This window comes from Eutrigla gurnardus, assembly GCF_963514095.1.
Source record: "Eutrigla gurnardus genome assembly, chromosome: 24".
Taxonomy (NCBI): Eukaryota; Metazoa; Chordata; class Actinopteri; order Perciformes; family Triglidae; genus Eutrigla; species Eutrigla gurnardus.
Window position 1 is genome coordinate 13,013,334 of NC_139935.1, and position 19,209 is coordinate 13,032,542.

The 19,209-nt window shown below is 43.2% G+C and overlaps 2 protein-coding genes across 2 annotated transcripts in view; both read right to left on the reverse strand.

Annotated features, from left to right (window-relative positions):
* Positions 1–19,209, reverse strand: part of LOC311010071 (uncharacterized protein) — a gene marked incomplete at both ends in the record, with an annotated part of 443,514 nt that overhangs the window by 333,574 nt on the left and 90,731 nt on the right. The gene's annotated exons all lie outside the window — the stretch shown is intronic.
* LOC311010027 (scavenger receptor cysteine-rich type 1 protein M130-like) overlaps positions 1–19,209 on the reverse strand; it is a gene marked incomplete at both ends in the record, with an annotated part of 71,441 nt that overhangs the window by 6,089 nt on the left and 46,143 nt on the right. Inside the window, 4 exons of the mRNA XM_084004509.1 lie at positions 12,383–12,616; positions 12,710–13,024; positions 16,492–16,779; positions 16,873–17,187. Coding sequence (XP_083860635.1) covers positions 12,383–12,616; positions 12,710–13,024; positions 16,492–16,779; positions 16,873–17,187 — 1,152 coding nt within the window. The remainder of the gene's footprint in view (positions 1–12,382; positions 12,617–12,709; positions 13,025–16,491; positions 16,780–16,872; positions 17,188–19,209) is intronic.

The window sequence follows — 19,209 nt, forward strand, 5'->3', positions numbered from 1 at the left end:
TGTCCGTGTGAGCGTGTGTGAGTGTGTGCATGTGCGTGCGGGTGTGAATGAGAGAAACGTGTTGAGTGTGTATGTGAGTGTGTGACTCAAGGGGTTATGATGGGGCCCAGGTGAACCATCAGATTTAGGATTTCGGTTTGTTTTCTTTATTTCTTTTGGTTTTTCTTGATTACTGTTATAATATTATTTGTTTATCTGATTGTGTTTATTGTTTATAGTGGTTCCCCTATTAATTGTTCCCTTTTTGTTCCCTGTTCCTAGCATCTGAGAGCCAGCGGTGGAGGTGGTGTCCCTGGGTGACGGTTTTCCTCTGCGTGCTGTGTGACACCTTTTGGTTTGTTTTCTCTACACATTATAGTTTGAGTTGTTCACGTGTGAATGGGGTGCTCTTTAACTGAAGGATTCCCTTCCCCTTCTACCCCTCCCGACTGTGTCTCCTCATTGTTGCAGGAACCCTTTATTGCCCCCTTTGCCCCTTAACTTTTAAATTTGCAATATTGGTTGTGAAAATAAACTTATTGTTATAATTTATTGAAACACGTGTCCTGCCATTTTGGGTTACGTACCTGTGTGTCCTTCTTGTTTTACTGTTTATAATTAAATTTCACTTTAAAGGTCCTGGGGTGAAACCCCCCAGGTGGCGTTGTCGGTTTAAGTTATAGAAATTATAGATTGAGTAAATTCCCTTTTCATTAACTTTATTAATTTAATTAATTCTTGTGGAACACCCCTCGTACCGCCACATTTATAATGGAAAGCTGGTCAGCTAGTTAGCACGTCAGCTAACGTGACTGAATTGTGTATTAACGTTAGCCTACAATCAACATCAGTTCAGATGTCATTATGAAGAAGGAGCGCTGACCCAGCAGATAATATCTGGACACTTCTTTTCCAGAATGAGAGCTCAAAGAGGAAGACGCTATCTATGTAGCACAGCTAGCGTCAGGGCTGAGGTGCAGATGGAGCTGGGCCTGGCTAAAGGTTGAGACAAGAAATTAATTAGAGCATCCCATGTCTCATAATTACTGAGGATATTTTCTTTGAGCACAGGGTGTCTGAAGGTCCTGAGATATGTCCTTTGTGCTTTTAGTGTCAGGACTGGGCTTTAAGGAGGACTCAGGCGCAGAGTGAGGACAGTAGAACCAAGCTTTTATTCTCAGACTTTGCAAGATATTCCAAAAACAGAGTGATAACGTAACCGGCTATGAAACACTGACCCCTGACTCCAGGAAAAAGGGAGAGACGGGGAAGGGGGAAGGGAAAGGGAAAAGGCAGGGAAAAACACAACAAACACTAAAACAGAAAAGCGCTCCGAAGGGGAGGATACAAAATAAAAGTCTAATACTCGTCTACTCTATTGAGGACTATCTATGAACTTTAACCAACAGAAAACACTCCAAAAGGGAGGAAAATAACTATAAACTCTAATGGGGCTAAAGAACAGAAAACGCTCCAAGGGGAGGAAAACCTAACTACGAAATAATCTCACTCTGAACCTGGAACTTAAAACATTACAAACCAAAAATCACTCGTCTTGAGGAAATAACCTGGAACTCTGGAATACAAACAATACTTGGTCATGAACGATGGCTGTGGTCTTGGGCTGGATGTATACGAAGGACGAAATACTCTGGCAACGAGACAGGGGAAGACACGGACTATATAGACATCAGGGAGGGGAGCACAGGTGACAACAATCAGGGATTAGGGATGACGTCAGACAGAAAACCCAAGACAGGACACCCCTCACCGCTGTGTGACATTTAGAAATTGGTATGTATATGTATGAGTACTTTAAATTGTATATCCTGTAATTAGATTGATGAATGATTGCTTCAGAGGCTCTGCTGGGTTCGTATGATTACATGTACTGTCGTAAGTGTTTGTGTGCTTATTGTTGTTGATCTGTTACTACATTTCTTTGTTTTTTTACCTGTAGAAAATCTTGTCTTTTCCCTTATTTTCTTCTCAGAGTTCACCAGAATGCTTCATTTATGTGTTAAAACCACAGAAAAATCTTCTAGGCGCCAAATAATTTGAGGGGAGGCACGGAAGGTTGATTCAAAAAAGAAGGAAAAACGTTTATTTCATTTTCATTTATTTCACCGAAGACTTTGGTTTCCCGGACGCTGCCCGGCGGGTCATGGGAATAACGCCGCCGGATCGCTAGTTGGCATCGTTTATGGTCGGAACTACGAGGTATTTGATCGTCTTCGAACCTCCGACTTTCGTTCTTGATTAATGAAAACATTCTTGGGCTGCTGGCACCAGACTTGCCCTCCAATTGTGTGGAATATTTACATATCAATAAGTGCCAGATAAAGTGCTTCTTCTGAATGGATTCCGTTTTGCTGTCATTTTTATTGATAACTCGAGTTATCAATGATCATTGCATTGCATAGTATAGCACCGATTTAAGTGGCTTAACTAGAGTGAATATCATTATTTAAAATGATTGTTGGGGAGGGGAGGGGGGGGCGGAGGTGTCACTGTTTTCAGAAGGGAAAGAGTTTGATAGAGTTTGGGAACCCATGCTCTAAAGGAATGAGATCCAGTCAGAGAACAGGCAAGAAAGACATGAAACTCGGTAAAAATGACGACGTTATAACAGGTTCCAAGCAGCTAACATTAGCCGAAGCTACACCGGGGAAATCCTTCAGCGATGCTAGCGGGGAATCGGCTATGCTAGCGGAGTTGAGGAAACGTCGACAGGATTTGAAAACCTCTCTCCAATGTGTGGAGTCATCCATGGAGACAGAGGCTTACGGCAGGAGAGGGCGCTGGGCTACCTGCTGCAGAGAGAGGCTAATCTCACTGCCAAGTGTGATGACATGGAAAACAGACTCCACTGCAACAACTTTAGGCTGTACGGAGTTCCAGAAGGCACGGAGAAGGATGACATGATATCTTTCCTAACAGACTTTCTGAGCACTTCATTACAGCTTCAAGAAGAAGTCGACATTAAACTAGAGAGAGCGCACAGAGCGCTCGGTCCAAAGCCCAAAGCCGCAGATGCACCACGAGATCCATTATAGCTCGGTTTTTGGACTTTAATGTGAAACAAAAGGTGCTGCTGCAGGCTTGGAAGCAAAGGAATAATCAGTTCCGGGAGCATACAATCTATTTTGACCACGACTACTCGTCTGACCTGCAGAGGAAGAGGAAAAGAGTCCGAGAGGTAATAAAAAAGTTAAAAGAAAAAACATCAGGGCTCAGTCACCATACCCAGCACAGCTGAGACTCTTCCTGTATGGTGGCATAAAACTGTTCCCCTCACTTTGCAGGCACATCACAGTATCAAAACATGTTTATATAAAAATATCTTAAGTTACAAAATATGGACAAGTTGACGGTAGTTAGTTATAATATAAATGTTAATCATCCCATAAAGAGAAAGAAAATTATGAACCAGCTGAAAAGATTGAACTGGTCAATTGCATTACTTCAGGAGACCCACCTTAATGATATAGAACACAAAAAGCTTAGAAGGGAGTGGGTGGGGCAGGTTTTCAGTGCCTCATGTGAAAGGGGTAAAAAAAGGAGTGGCAATTCTGTGTCATAGATCACTCGGTTTTACTTCAGAGAATATGCACGAAGACAAAAACGGGCGCTACATTTTGGCTGTGGGTACAATCAGAGGGGTTAGGATATCCTTTTTAAACATTTACGCACCAAATGAAGATGACCCCAGCTTCTTTAAAGAAATCACAGCTCTTTTAACTACTCAGGCCAAAGGACTGAACTAAACTACAGAAAACCAAAGTATTGTGCAACATGATTAAGGAAATGGGGCTGGTAGATATATGGCGTCAAAAACACCCCAAAGAGCGTGATTACACTTTTTTCCCCAAAGGTCCACAAAGGCTACTCCAGAATATATTTTTTTTGTGTGATAAAAAGAGATGCCTATGAAGTTATAGACTGCTCCATTGAACGTATAACAATATCAGACCATGGTCCAGTGGTTATGTCAATAAATTTAGTGAACCAAAAACAACCTAAACAGTGGAGAATAAATATTTCGCTTCTGAATCACCCAGAGATAGTTCAAAGAAAAAAGATTGGAACGAATATATGGAACATAATGATAATGGGGAAGTTTCAGTATCAACCTTATGGGAAGCGGGAAAAGTTGTGCTGAGGGGGAAGTTAATTTCTCTGTCATCCAAAATTAAAAAAGATTGTGATAAAGAACAGGGAGAATTAGAAAACGCATACGGGTGTTAGAAAAGGAGCATAAAAAGATTTGAAAATGATTTTAAAAAAATGTGACCAGCAATGGTCAGGGTTTAACTTAAGTTTAGGATTTAACTTAAGTTTAACTTGTAGTCTACGATTCAAAATGTTTGAAAAATGCACCCCCCCTCGCTCCGCGATGACATTGCATGGCTTCTTACATAGACAATGAATGGGAACATCTCCCTCCGGGTATGAACTCAGACAGGACGCCGTTTAGTTTCCCGGTGTGTCCGGGACTTCCACAACATGTACAAAGCAGTAATAGTGTTTATTACGGTCATGAATGATGAAACATTATCGCTGTAAATGCAGCGGGTGCCGGTCGGATTTCTCTCTCACCCCGACTGCAGTACGCAGTGGCGCCACCAGCCGGAATCCTGTACGCACTGTGCATACTTTTTTTGAAGGTGGGCTAGATATTTAAATTTCAGCGGGTGACACCAAACAACGTCTGCCCAAGCAAGCCAGAGCTTTTCTTTCTCTCACTCAGTGACCTGGAGAGACGCAGCCGCATTTGAGAGGACGATCGCGCGTGTGTGCGTAATTACGCATAGCGTGTGTTGGCCCCTCTCCACTACACAATACAGCTCGGCTCTAGTCTCGTCACCTCTCTGCTGCTGAGCACTGTGGGCCGAGCCGATGCATGTCTCTCTCCCTGGGCCGGGAGAGTTATCATACCGTACTGTGCGTGTCCAAGCGTGTGTGTGCGAGGAGTGCTCACAAGCGTGCGCTTGTGATTAGGGCGGGGATGGAGGGCACAAAAAAACTATTTGCACCGGGGCCTATCACCATGATATACACTACTGATTTCACTGATACTGAAAACATTAGATGTTGTCTTAAAAAAGTATTTTTCCATTTGTTGTTGTATTTGCCGTTTCTGTGCGTACATTATATTGAATCCTGGCGGCGCCGCTGGCAGTACGTACCTGATCCCAAACTGCTCGGCGATCGCTCGCCAGAATCTTTTTTTTTTTTTGATCATGTAGAGTCGAGGTGAAGTCTGAACAGGTGAGTCTTGAGCCTTTTTTGGAAGATAGCAAATGACTCGTTCATTCCACCACTGAGGCGCCAGAACAGAGAAGAGTCTGGACTTTGCTGAGCGACATTTGTTTGATTTCAGCGATGGTGGTACCAGCCGGCCAGCTGAAGTAGACGAGCGAAGTGCTTGCTTCGGGGCATGAGGTTTGACCAGTGTTTGAAGGTAGACAGGTGCCGTTCCATTGATGGCCCTGAAGGCCAGTGTCATCGTCTTGAATTGGATGCGTGCTGCAACAGGGAGCCAGTGGAGGTCACGGAGGAGGGGGGTCACATGGGAGAATTTGGGTAGATTGATGATAAGTTGTGCTGCAGCGTTCTGGATACGCTGCAATGGTTTAATCGCAGAGGCCGGGAGTCCGGCCAGGAGAGAGTTGCAGTAGTCAAGGCAGGAGATGACCAGTGCTTGGACCAAGAGTTGCGTTGCATCCTTTGTGAGGAAGGATCAGTAACATTTTTTTTTACAAAAACACTGTGGGCCGCCGGTGGGCTTCTCTAGCGGCCCTACCACCAGGCTTAGCAAGTTTTTTGGGGGAAACCCTGAACATATCTTGCTGATCAAAACTGATTATGTTGCTTCTCAGTTGAATAGTTGTTCTCTTCAAAACATGTATTCTTTCATGGTGTGAGTCATCACATGTACAATAGTCCATTCAACCGTCTAAATGTGTCAGCATATATACCATGAATATCATTATGTACTATGGAGTATTTTCTAACGTCCACTAAACTGGTAAATTGTCTGTCAGGAGAAACTTGAACTTCACTAACCAATGAGGAGTTTGTCCCATCTTACATCAACCAATCACACGTCATCTCCAGTCAGCTGACAGGTGCTATTCATGAGTACGGCTGTTACCAAACATATTTATAGAGCTGGACTACAACAGAATAACCACAATGTCTGAACATGGAGGAACCTGCTCAGGTACATCATGAACAGGGCAACTGTAACCGTTTCCATGGAAACGTGAGTGCAGTGTGTAATACTGTAAAATAAACTTGTACTGATGAAATCAGCATGTGGATAGTATTCAGTTTAGTGTTCAGTTCACTGGACAAACAGAACATTCTAGTAGAGGAAACATTCAGGGTCAACTAAAGAAATAGGACAAACCTGAAATGTGGATATAAGGAACATTTCCAGGCTCCACTGCCGTCCTGAAAAACATCTAAACATTCTGACCACCATTGTTTCCATGAGGTCAAAGGAACTTTTCATTTGGAGGGCAGAGACTTTTTATATGAGACAATAACTTTGTTTTGAAGCACGACTTCAATGTTTTGAGTGAGTTCTGACCTTTTGCAGGTGAGTTATGGTGTTGTGTTGGAACATGGAAGCTATTTAGACAAATCAGGTTCTGAGAATATTAACAAAGTTTCAAGAGATGAGCCAAAGATATTTAAATAAACTGTAACACCAGAACATGTTTAGAACACCACAGCCTGCAGCAGTGACACACAGCAACATTACTGATGATGTCATAGATGATGTCACTGAGGGGCTTACCTGAGCAGGTGAGATTCAGGATGAAGGAAGAGGAGACTGATGTTGCACACTCCCTCAGAGTGGATCCAGAATGAACACAGTCAGACCTGATCCACCACACAGGTCTGTCTGAGGACTCCTCTCTCTCTCCTACAGAAACAGCAGAGCCACAGTCCAGCTCTCTACAGGCAACAGCTGCTCCCTTCAGGGTCAAGCCATCCACTGGTCTCCAGTCTCCCTGATGTCTCACCTCCAGTGTTCCAGCACAGCGACTGGCTCCTCCCACCAACCTGACATCATCAGGCTCTGAACAGAAAGAAGAGAGTCGTCAGTCAAAGAGCAAAGTGAGTTTGATGAGAACAGAAATGAACCAGATCAAAGCTGCAGCTCCTCTTCTACCTGAGCAGGTGAGTCCAACAGCTTTGCCAGGTGAGCAGGTGTTTCTATCTGAGCCTGAGCTTCTACAGTCCAGGAGAGCAGACTCATGGCCTCCACACTGGAACTCTTTGGTCCACGTTGGAGCCCCCATGTCTCCATAGAGCGCCCCCTGGAGGACTGAAGGAGCCCCACAGCCAAGCTCCCTACAGACCACCTCTGCATCCTGCTGGTCAAAGTCAGCTTCACACACTGAGGACCACCACTGGTTGGACTGGTTGGACTTCACCTCCAGTCTGCCTGAGCACAGACTAGTCCCATTCAGCAGCCTGACAGAGTCTGGAGAGATGATAGAAGATCAAATAGAGAGAGAGAAAAGACACCAGACACCAGAGAAAAAGATGTCATGAAACTATTCAGTGATTCAAACTGGACTCAAAACAATTCCACCATCAGTTCATCATGAACAGTTTTTCTCAATTGCTTTGCCACAATTCTCAAAAGATAATGAATATTTTCTAAACAACATGTGTAAACCTCCAAACCACTGGCCACTGCTTCACAACAGATTATCATTTCTCATTCTTTTAGACAAATTGCAAATGTTTTAGCACATATATGCAAATGAGTACAATTATCTACTATTTGCACAATTAATGATTGAACATATCTTGCTGATCAAAACTGATTATGTTGCTTCTCAGTTGAATAGTTGTTCTCTTCAAAACATGTATGAATTCTTTCATGGTGTGAGTCATCACATGTACAATAGTCCATTCAACTGTCTAAATGTGTCAGCATATATACCATGAATATCATTATGTACTATGGAGTATTTTCTAACGTCCACTAAACTGGTAAATTGTCTGTCAGGAGAAACTTGAACTTCACTAACCAATGAGGAGTTTGTCCCATCTTACATCAACCAATCACACGTCATCTCCAGTCAGCTGACAGGTGCTATTCATGAGTACGGCTGTTACCAAACATATTTATAGAGCTGGACTACAACAGAATAACCACAATGTCTGAACATGGAGGAACCTGCTCAGGTACATCATGAACAGGGCAACTGTAACCGTTTCCATGGAAACGTGAGTGCAGTGTGTAATACTGTAAAAGAAACTTGTACTGATGAAATCAGCATGTGGATAGTATTCAGTTTAGTGTTCAGTTCACTGGACAAACAGAACATTCTAGTAGAGGAAACATTCAGGGTCAACTAAAGAAATAGGACAAACCTGAAATGTGGATATAAGCAGTGTTTCCCCTACCATTGTACCAAGGAGACCTGCCGCCAGGCCAAAAAAAATAAAAAAATAAGCCACTTATCAATTAATTCATAAATCAATAATCATTTACATTAGGAGCGCCTCTGTGCATCGCGACGCGAGTCAAACTGCTTCGTGCCTAGCGATGCGAGTACCGCTGCTGAGAGCGCGGGCATACATTCTGGGATGTTTAGGGTTTGTTAGCTAACCAACTGGCGCCGCCGGAGGCAACTCCAGAAAAAAAGACAGGTGCAGGTGAGACGGAAGAAAGGGGAGCAGATTGCAGTGGAGAGGGGGGCTGGTCGAGGACCGTTGCACGGTTCACACCGGGTTCACACCGGCTGCCGAAGCACCGCAAATAGCCACGGAACGGAGCCCGCTTCCTCTCGGCACCCTTGTTAACCAATAGTGTAGTTCAGACCAGACGCGGAGCGCCGCGATCCTACGCGCCGTGTAGCGATCGTTTCGCCGTCTATTTCGGGTGTATTATGTGCGCGAGCCGCGAGTGATCGCGTCAATTCTGGCAGAAAGTCACACAAAGAAACACGAGACAATCCGGTCAATTTGCAAAATAAAAGCAATTTTCAAAATAAAATACAGCGATTGACAAATGCGATCATATTTGTGTATCTAAACAGTAGAGAGATGAAAACAAACAAGCTTCTCTCTCTCTCTCTCTCTCTCTCTCTCTTTTTTGGTAAGCAATAATGATGAAAATAACACAGACAATAGGCTAGTTTTCCCAGGCATTGTCAAATGTATGTAACTCTGTTATAATAAAATGAATAAAAAACTTGTGGCCAAGTTCCCCTATGACAAGGCCTTGGTGAAGTTCTTCACAAAACCCAGAAAAATCAAGTGCAGCAGAGAACGATGCACACTGTGTGGTTGAAGTGCACATGTAGCATGTTCCATTTGTACTGTATGCAATAAATGCACCTTAATAAGTCACTCTCTCCTTGTGATCTTCAATACACTCGGGTTGAACATAAATTTGAATGCAAATATAATAATTGCAGAATTGCAGACTGCTTGCTGTACCACTTAATCCAAATGCACCAATACACCATCCCACGCGTCTCGTCCGTGTAGGGTTTTTTCGGTGGGTACCACCGGGCCTGAAAAAAATTCTAGGGGAGACACTGTATAAGGAACATTTCCAGGCTCCACTGCCGTCCTGAAAAACATCTCAACATTCTGACCACCATTGTTTCCATGAGGTCAAAGGAACTTTTCATTTGGAGGGCAGAGACTTTTTATATGAGACACTAACTTTGTTTTGAAGCACGACTTCAATGTTTTGAGTGAGTTCTGACCTTTTGCAGGTGAGTTATGGTGTTGTGTTGGAACGTGGAAGCTATTTAGACAAATCAGGTTCTGAGAATATTAACAAAGTTTCAAGAGATGAGCCAAAGAAATTGAAATAAACTGTAACACCAGAACATGTTTAGAACACCACAGCCTGCAGCAGTGTTACATCACATTTACATGAATACACTCTAACAACTGTTATCCATTGTTCAACACTTTCAATATGTTTTCAAGCAGAAACACATCATCATCTGCAGATCCTCTATTCTGTTCCTTCTGCTCAGAGACTCCACAAACGTTGCTTTCCACACAGAGAAGTTACAGCTTTGGATTCTCTCTTATCTTCCTGAGAATAAAGCTGTGTTTAGAAACGTGGTCTAAACCAATAAGAGACAGAGCTCGGGCGGGTCCTTGCCTCTGATTGGCTGTGGTCCTTTTCACTGCTGTAAATTGTGTCAGTTCGAAAAATGTGAGCGAGCTGAGCAGGTACTTTTCTTTGAAAATGAAGAGAGGAAGAAAGCCTGGCCCCAAGACAATTAATTAATTAATTAAAAAGCCCAAAAATATGCCTTCAGACAGGACTGGTTGAAGCAATTCCCCTGGCTGATGTACGATGAAGAAAGGGACTCAATGCACTGCATTTATTGTCGGGAGTGCGGTCAGAATATGGCCGGTAATAGTGCGTTTGTGGAAGAGTCTCTACGAAAGAGTGCGTTATTGTCTACTGCAGCATTTTGCATAAAGGGAGGCCTGGTCAACATGTTAATTGGACATGTCGGGTGGAGCATGGACACGCACAGTGTTTGAAGGCCCACATTACAGCATGAGAGATCATGAATAGGAAATTGTATAGTAGCCTATTCCTAATATTATTAAAAATGAATAGCCTAAGTAAAAATATAAGTAGGCTAGGCTAAGATCACATAAACAGTTTTCCATTTGCAATCTATAGGCTAGTGACCTGTATGATCTTTTTATTCTTGAGGAATTTATGCTGCCACAAAGCAAGCATTTGCTGCGTTTGGGCATCAGTGTGCAGATTGGCTGGAGAAAACGGGTGCTCTGGGTGCTGATGGTGCTGCAGTTAACCTAGGCCATAAGGGGGCGTCATTATGTCAAAGGAGAGCGATGAAAAGGTGACCTTTTGGTGTTAAAGGCGACGCAATGAAAAATGTGGGTGCACCTGAATTTTGTGCTGGTGCACCTAAAAAAAAAAGTTAGGCTCACCAGTGCAACCAATGCATAAAGTTAGTCTGGAGCCCTGTAAGGAGGTGTTCAGGGTGAAGGACTCCACGTGGGGGTGGAGATACTGACGAGCCCCCGACTGAGCTGCTCAGAGTTGTGGCCACTTTTGGTGCCTGCTATGGTGGCAACCAAAGAACCTGCTGGTGGAAACCAGCGGCTCAGAAAGCTGTGGAGCTGAAGAAGGAGTCCTTTCAGGCTGCTTGGTGGTCGGCCCAGAGGACTCCTGAAGCAGCACACGTGGAGGTTTCTCTCATACAGATATCTTGGTGCATTCAGCAGATATGTTGAATATGTTGAATTACCAACAGCTGACAGCTTTCTAGATAAGTAAGAATGAAGAAAGTAAAACAACCACATTGCATGCATCTTTGTCATGACGTCATCGCTTCTAGAGCTCCGTCCATATCTTTGTTTCATTTCACGGAGCGCTGCCGCGCCGTTATTTCTGCGTGCGCGCTGCTGTCGCTGTTTCTGTGGTGAGATTGTGATTCAGAAAACTTTACTGTTCATCAGACTTCATGTGTCAAAAGCATCCGTTTATGTGGGCAGGCCAAGACGAGGAGGACGAGATTTCCTAGTGTTAAAAACACGTTTCTAACAAAACATACACTCATTTCATTACATACATGTATACATTCCAATAGTACTGGTTTGTTTACTATTCTAATTATATTCGGTTCCAGAAGTTCGTTCCAACAGCCCTAAAACATTCTAGTAGTTTTATTATAATTCCTTGTTATTCAGAGACCATGAACATGTGCATAAATATGCAAATGTGTGTGCAATCATTTATGGACTTTCACCGTGTCTGAAGTCAGCGCGTCTGTCGATCCACTCGCCGCTATTTAAGTTTCACTATCAGTTGTGAATCAGTTCATTTCTCAATGTTTCTAACGTCAGATTGTGTTTGGAGCTGCTCATCACATGGATTCTTGTGGGTCATTTGATGACAAAACTCAGAAAAAACTTATCATAAACATTTTCGACATGACTATCAATCACTGTGTGTGTGTGTGTGTGTGTGTGTGTGTGTGTGTGTGTGTGTGTGTGTCAGCCCCGCCCCTCTGACAGAGAGGAGAGACGCTGGATGAAGCGGGGTCCGTTAATTACACTAAAACACAGTAGAGACTCTCAACTTGTTTTTTGTCTTTTCTTTCAACAAACGCTTATAATGATATATATATATAAATATATATATTAGAGAAAACCAAGACTTTTATAAATTCAATGAAATTCCGCATTTTACAGTTGATTACATTTTCATTGTCAAAATATGTGATTCCATCATAGGGCCCTACTCGGCACGCCCCAGTTTGAAAACCACAGTCATAGATGATGTCATAGATGATGTCACTGAGGGGCTTACCTGAGCAGGTGAGATTCAGGATGGAGGAAAAGGAGACTGATGTTGCACACTCCCTCAGAGTGGATCCAGAATGAACACAGTCAGACCTGATCCACCACACAGGTCTGTCTGAGGACTCCTCTCTCCGTCCTACAGAAACAGCAGAGCCACAGTCCAGCTCTCTACAGACAACAGCTGCTTTCTTCAGGGTCCAGTCATAGCCATACACTGGTCTCCAGTCTCCCTGTCTCACCTCCAGTGTTCCAGCACAGCGACAGGCTCCTCCCACCAACCTGACAGGCTCTGAACAGAAAGAAGAGAGTCGTCAGTCAAAGAGCAAAGTGAGTTTGATGAGAACAGAAATGAACCAGATCAAAGCTGCAGCTCCTCTTCTACCTGAGCAGGTGAGTCCAACAGCTTTGCCAGGTGAGCAGGTGTTTCTATCTGAGCCTGAGCTTCTACAGTCCAGGAGAGCAGACTCATGGCCTCCACACTGGAACTCTTTGGTCCACGTTGGAGCCCCCACGTCTCCATAGAGCGCCCCCTGGAGGACTGAAGGAGCCCCACAGCCAAGCTCCCTACAGACCACCTCTGCATCCTGCTGGTCAAAGTCAGCTTCACACACTGAGGACCACCACTGGTTGGACTGGTTGGACTTCACCTCCAGTCTGCCTGAGCACAGACTAGTCCCATTCAGCAGCCTGACAGAGTCTGGAGAGATGATAGAAGATCAAATAGAGAGAGAGAAAAGACAACAGACACCAGAGAAAAAGATGTCATGAAACTATTCAGTGATTCAAACTGGACTCAAAACAATTCCACCATCAGTTCATCATTTACAGTTTTTCTCAATTGCTTTGCCACAATTCTCAAAAGATAATGAATATTTTCTAAACAACATGTGTAAACCTCCAAACCACTGGCCACTGCTTCACAACAGATTATCATTTCTGATTCTTTTAGACAAATTGCAAATGTTTTAGCACATATATGCAAATGAGTACAATTATCTACAATTTGCACAATTAATGATTGAACACATCTTGCTGATCAAAACTGATTATGTTGCTTCTCAGTTGAATAGTTGTTCTCTTCAAAACATGTATGAATTCTTTCATGGTGTGAGTCATCACATGTACAATAGTCCGTTCAACTGTCTAAATGTGTCAGCATATATACCATGAATATCATTATGTACTATGGAGTATTTTCTAACGTCCACTAAACTGGTAAATTGTCTGTCAGGAGAAACTTGAACTTCACTAACCAATGAGGAGTTTGTCCCATCTTACATCAACCAATCACACGTCATCTCCAGTCAGCTGACAGGTGCTATTCATGAGTACGGCTGTTACCAAACATATTTATAGAGCTGGACTACAACAGAATAACCACAATGTCTGAACATGGAGGAACCTGCTCAGGTACATCATGAACAGGGCAACTGTAACCGTTTCCATGGAAACGTGAGTGCAGTGTGTAATACTGTCAAAGAAACTTGTACTGATGAAATCAGCATGTGGATAGTATTCAGTTTAGTGTTCAGTTCACTGGACAAACAGAACATTCTAGTAGAGGAAACATTCAGGGTCAACTAAAGAAATAGGACAAACCTGAAATGTGGATATAAGGAACATTTCCAGGCTCCACTGCCGTCCTGAAAAACATCTAAACATTCTGACCACCATTGTTTCCATGAGGTCAAAGGAACTTTTCATTTGGAGGGCAGAGACTTTTTATATGAGACACTAACTTTGTTTTGAAGCACGACTTCAATGTTTTGAGTGAGTTCTGACCTTTTGCAGGTGAGTTATGGTGTTGTGTTGGAACATGGAAGCTATTTAGACAAATCAGGTTCTGAGAATATTAACAAAGTTTCAAGAGATGAGCCAAAGAAATTGAAATAAACTGTAACACCAGAACATGTTTAGAACACCACAGCCTGCAGCAGTGTTACATCACATTTACATGAATACACTCTAACAACTGTTATCCATTGTTCAACACTTTCAATATGTTTTCAAGCAGAAACACATCATCATCTGCAGATCCTCTATTCTGTTCCTTCTGCTCAGAGACTCCACAAACGTTGCTCTCCACACAGAGAAGTTACAACTTTGGATTCTCTCTTATCTTCCTGAGAATAAAGCTGTGTTTAGAAACGTGGTCTAAACCAATAAGAGACAGAGCTCGGGCAGGTCCTTGCCTCTGATTGGCTGTGGTCCTTTTCACTGCTGTAAATTTTGTCAGTTCGAAAAATGTGAGCGAGCTGAGCCGGTACTTTTCTTTGAAAATGAAGAGAGGCAGAAAGCCTGGCCCCAAGACAATTAATTAATTAATTAAAAAGCCCCAAAATATCCCTTCAGACAGGACTGGTTGAAGCAATTTCCCTGGCTGATGTACGATGAAGAAAGGGACTCAATGCACTGCATTTATTGTCGGGAGTGCGGTCAGAATATGGCCGGTAATAGTGCGTTTGTGGAAGAGTCTCTATGAAGGAGTGCGTTATTGTCTACTGCTGCATTTTGCATAAAGGGAGGCCGGTCAACATGTTAATTGGACATGTCGGGTGGAGCATGGACACACAGTGTTTGAAGGCCCACATTACAGCATGAGACATCATGAATAGGAAATTGTATAGTAGCCTATTCCTAATATTATTAAAAATGAATAGCCTAAGTAAAAATATCAGTAGGCTAGGCTAAGATCACATGAACAGTTTTCCATTTGCAATCTATAGGCTAGTGACCTGTATGATCTTTTTATTCTTGAGGAATTTATGCTGCCACAAAGCAAGCATTTGCTGCGTTTGGGCATCAGTGTGCAGATTGGCTGGAGAAAACGGGTGCTCTGGGTGCTGATGGTGCTGCAGTTAACCTAGGCCATAAGGGGGCGTCATTATGTCAAAGGAGAGCGATGAAAAGGTGACCTTTTGGTGTTAAAGGCGACGCAATGAAAAACGTGGGTGCACCTGAATTTTGTGCTGGTGCACCTAAAAAAAAAAGTTAGGCTCACCAGTGCAACCAATGCATAAAGTTAGTCTGGAGCCCTGTAAGGAGGTGTTCAGGGTGAAGGACTCCACGTGGGGGTGGAGATACTGACGAGCCCCCGACTGAGCTGCTCAGAGTTGTGGCCACTTTTGGTGCCTGCTATGGTGGCAACCAAAGAACCTGCTGGTGGAAACCAGCGGCTCAGAAAGCTGTGGAGCTGAAGAAGGAGTCCTTTCAGGCTGCTTGGTGGTCGGCCCAGAGGACTCCTGAAGCAGCACACGTGGAGGTTTCTCTCATACAGATATCTTGGTGCATTCAGCAGATATGTTGAATATGTTGAATTACCAACAGCTGACAGCTTTCTAGATAAGTAAGAATGAAGAAAGTAAAACAACCACATTGCATGCATCTTTGTCATGACGTCATGGCTTCTAGAGCTCCGTCCATATCTTTGTTTCATTTCACGGAGCGCTGCCGCGCCGTTATTTCTGCTTGCGCTGCTGTCGCTGTTTCTGTGGTGAGATTGTGATTCAGAAAACTTTACTGTTCATCAGACTTCATGTGTCAAAAGCATCCGTTTATGTGGGCAGGCCAAGACGAGGAGGACGAGATTTCCTAGTGTTAAAAACACGTTTCTAAAAAAACATATACTCATTTCATTACATACATGTATACATTCCAATAGTACTGATTTGTTTACTATTCAAATTATATTCGGTTCCAGAAGTTCGTTCCAACAGCCCTAAAACATTCTAGTAGTTTTATTATAATTCCTTGTTATTCAGAGACCATGAACATGTGCATAAATATGCAAATGTGTGTGCAATCATTTATGGACTTTCACCGTGTCTGAAGTCAGCGCGTCTGTCGATCCACTCGCCGCTATTTAAGTTTCACTATCAGTTGTGAATCAGTTCATTTCTCAATGTTTCTAACGTGAGATTGTGTTTGGAGCTGCTCATCACATGGATTCTTGTGGGTCATTTGATGACAAAACTCAGAAAAAACTTATCATAAACATCTTCGACATGACTATCAATCACTGTGTGTGTGTGTGTGTGTGTGTGTGTGTGTCAGCCCCGACCCTCTGTGAAACAGACAGAGAGGAGAGACGCTGGATGAGTGTGGGATCAGTTTGAAAACCACAGTCATAGATGATGTCATAGATGATGTCACTGAGGGGCTTACCTGAGCAGGTGAGATTCAGGATGGAGGAAAAGGAGAATGATGTTGCACACTCCCTCAGAGTGGATCCAGAATGAACACAGTCAGACCTGATCCTCCACACAGGTCTTCTTGAGGACTCCTCTCTCCGTCCTACAGAAACAGCAGAGCCACAGTCCAGCTCTCTACAGGCAACAGCTGCTTCCTTCAGGGTCCAGTCATCGCCAAACACTGGTCTCCAGTCTCCCTGTCTCATCTCCAGTGTTCCAGCACAGCGACTGGCTCCTCCCACCAACCTGACATCATCAGGCCCTGAACAGAAAGAAGAGAGTCGTCAGTCAAAGAGCAAAGTGAGTTTGATGAGAACAGAAATGAACCAGATCAAAGCTGCAGCTCCTCTTCTACCTGAGCAGGTGAGTCCAACAGCTTTGCCAGGTGAGCAGGTGTTTCTATCTGAGCCTGAGCTTCTACAGTCCAGGAGAGCAGACTCATGGCCTCCACACTGGAACTCTTTGGTCCACGTTGGAGCCCCCACGTCTCCATAGAGTGCCCCCTGGAGGACTGAAGGAGCCCCACAGCCAAGCTCCCTACAGACCACCTCTGCATCCTGCTGGTCAAAGTCAGCTTCACACACTGAGGACCACCACTGGTTGGACTGGTTGGACTTCACCTCCAGTCTGCCTGAGCACAGACTAGTCCCATTCAGCAGCCTGACAGAGTCTGGAGAGATGATAGAAGATCAAATAGAGAGAGAGAAAAGACACCAGACACCAGAGAAAAGATGTCATGAAACTATTCAGTGATTCAAACTGGACTCAAAACAATTCCACCATCAGTTCATCATTTACAGTTTTTCTCAATTGCTTTGCCACAATTCTCAAAAGATAATGAATATTTTCTAAACAACATGTGTAAATCAGAACTTGGGAGAGGATCGGGAAATTCACTCGTAGAGGGGGCTTGTTCTCAGCTTTACACCCCATTATAAATAATAAAGCCTTTCTTCCTGGTTTAGTTATTAACCTATTCCAATGCTGGTACGATCTGGGTATCAAGATTGTCTGTGATCTGCTCGAGGATGGAAAATTGTTGTCTTTTGAACAAGTCAGAGCCAAATATGGCATCCCCTCTCAACATTTCTATGGTTATCTGCAGGTTAGACATTTCATTAATGGTCTCAACTTCTCTGTAACCCAGGCAATACACTCAACTTTCGACTCTTCTTTGTTACAGTTTCACGGCAATAAAAAAATGATATCGTATCTCTATGGAAAACTACAGTCCTTCAATACATTTAACATTGACAGAATTAAAAGCTTATGGAACAGAGACTTAGGGAGTGTATTTGGAGAGGAAGAATGGTCCGTAGCGGTAGAGTCAATAGGCAAAATCTTTCTGTGTAACAGGCTAACAGAGAGTCAGTATAGGATACTCCATAGATTGCAACGCACCCCCCAATCCCTTAATACTTTCTATCCTGGGTCCTCTCCCCTTTGTATCAAGTGCAAGACAGAGGTGGGGTCATATATACATTGCATCTGGAGTTGCCCTCTGATATACAAATTCTGGGAAAGAGTCTCACGGGAAATTAACTCAATTTTTGTTAAGAACATACAGATAAATCCTGGTTTGTTCCTGTTGGGTCTTTCAGGGGAGGGGCTCTCTCTGTCCAGAGTTCAACAAAAACTTCTGAACAAGCTTCTTCTTCTAGCAAAAAGATGTATTCTTTTTCAATGGATTAAGTCTAGACCTCCAACTGTGAACCAGGACAAAACTGAAATGTGGATATAAGCAGGCAAGTGCAGAGAGGGGGGGGGGGGGGGGGGGGGGGGGGGGACGGAGGGTGCCCCTTTGCCCCTTGATGCCCAAAGTGCCCTTTTGTCAAAGTGATTTTTTCCCCCCCAAAGAGTGTGTGTGTCTGTGTGGCCCAAAATAATAATAAATAAAACAAAATAATAATAATTTAGATCTACCTGGTCGGTCGTGCCCTCACTCTGCCATCACTGCCCTGACGTGCCCAGACATGCCCTGCTGCTGAACGCTAAGCTGCTGGAGACGGACACTGCTCGTCTCGTGAAACCTCACTTTTTGGAGTAAACAACCGGTCCGGTGAGCAGGTTTTGCAGCGGTATTCGTTTGTGCACGGTCTATTCTTGCAAGATGACTGACGAAGTGAAGTGAGCAATGAGCATCCTTTGTGTTGTCCAACTCTGCACACACACCTCTCACAGCCATTAACCACACACAGCGTGCTGTGGGGGAAAAGTATGTCAGGCTTTTTTTTTTTAGTTTCTGTACGTTTCTCTTGTCATGGGCAAAGTGCATTAGAGAGATAATATGTGTTTTTTTACTGTCCAGCTGTTTTTTCCTATGTTTCTAGAGGCAATGAGGCAAAGACTATTTCACTAAAACTATGCGATATACATATTCACATAATTTTGGACTATTACAATATAAATACAACAATAATAGAAGAATTAGAATTTTGATTTTCTCAACCTCTCATTTAACAAATTAAATATAATATGCATACAAATTATATAACTTTTAGAACCTTGCTTTCTTGCGAAAAGTCGAGAGTCAAACTGAGTAAAAGCACAAAAATATTTAAGTACATGATTTCAATATCATTTAATTATTTTTTACTTTAATAATTTAGCACTAGGAATAATAAATGGATTAAATGGCTATACAGTACAATTTTTGAAAAGGTATGAAAGGTCACCGTGTGTGTGTGTGTGT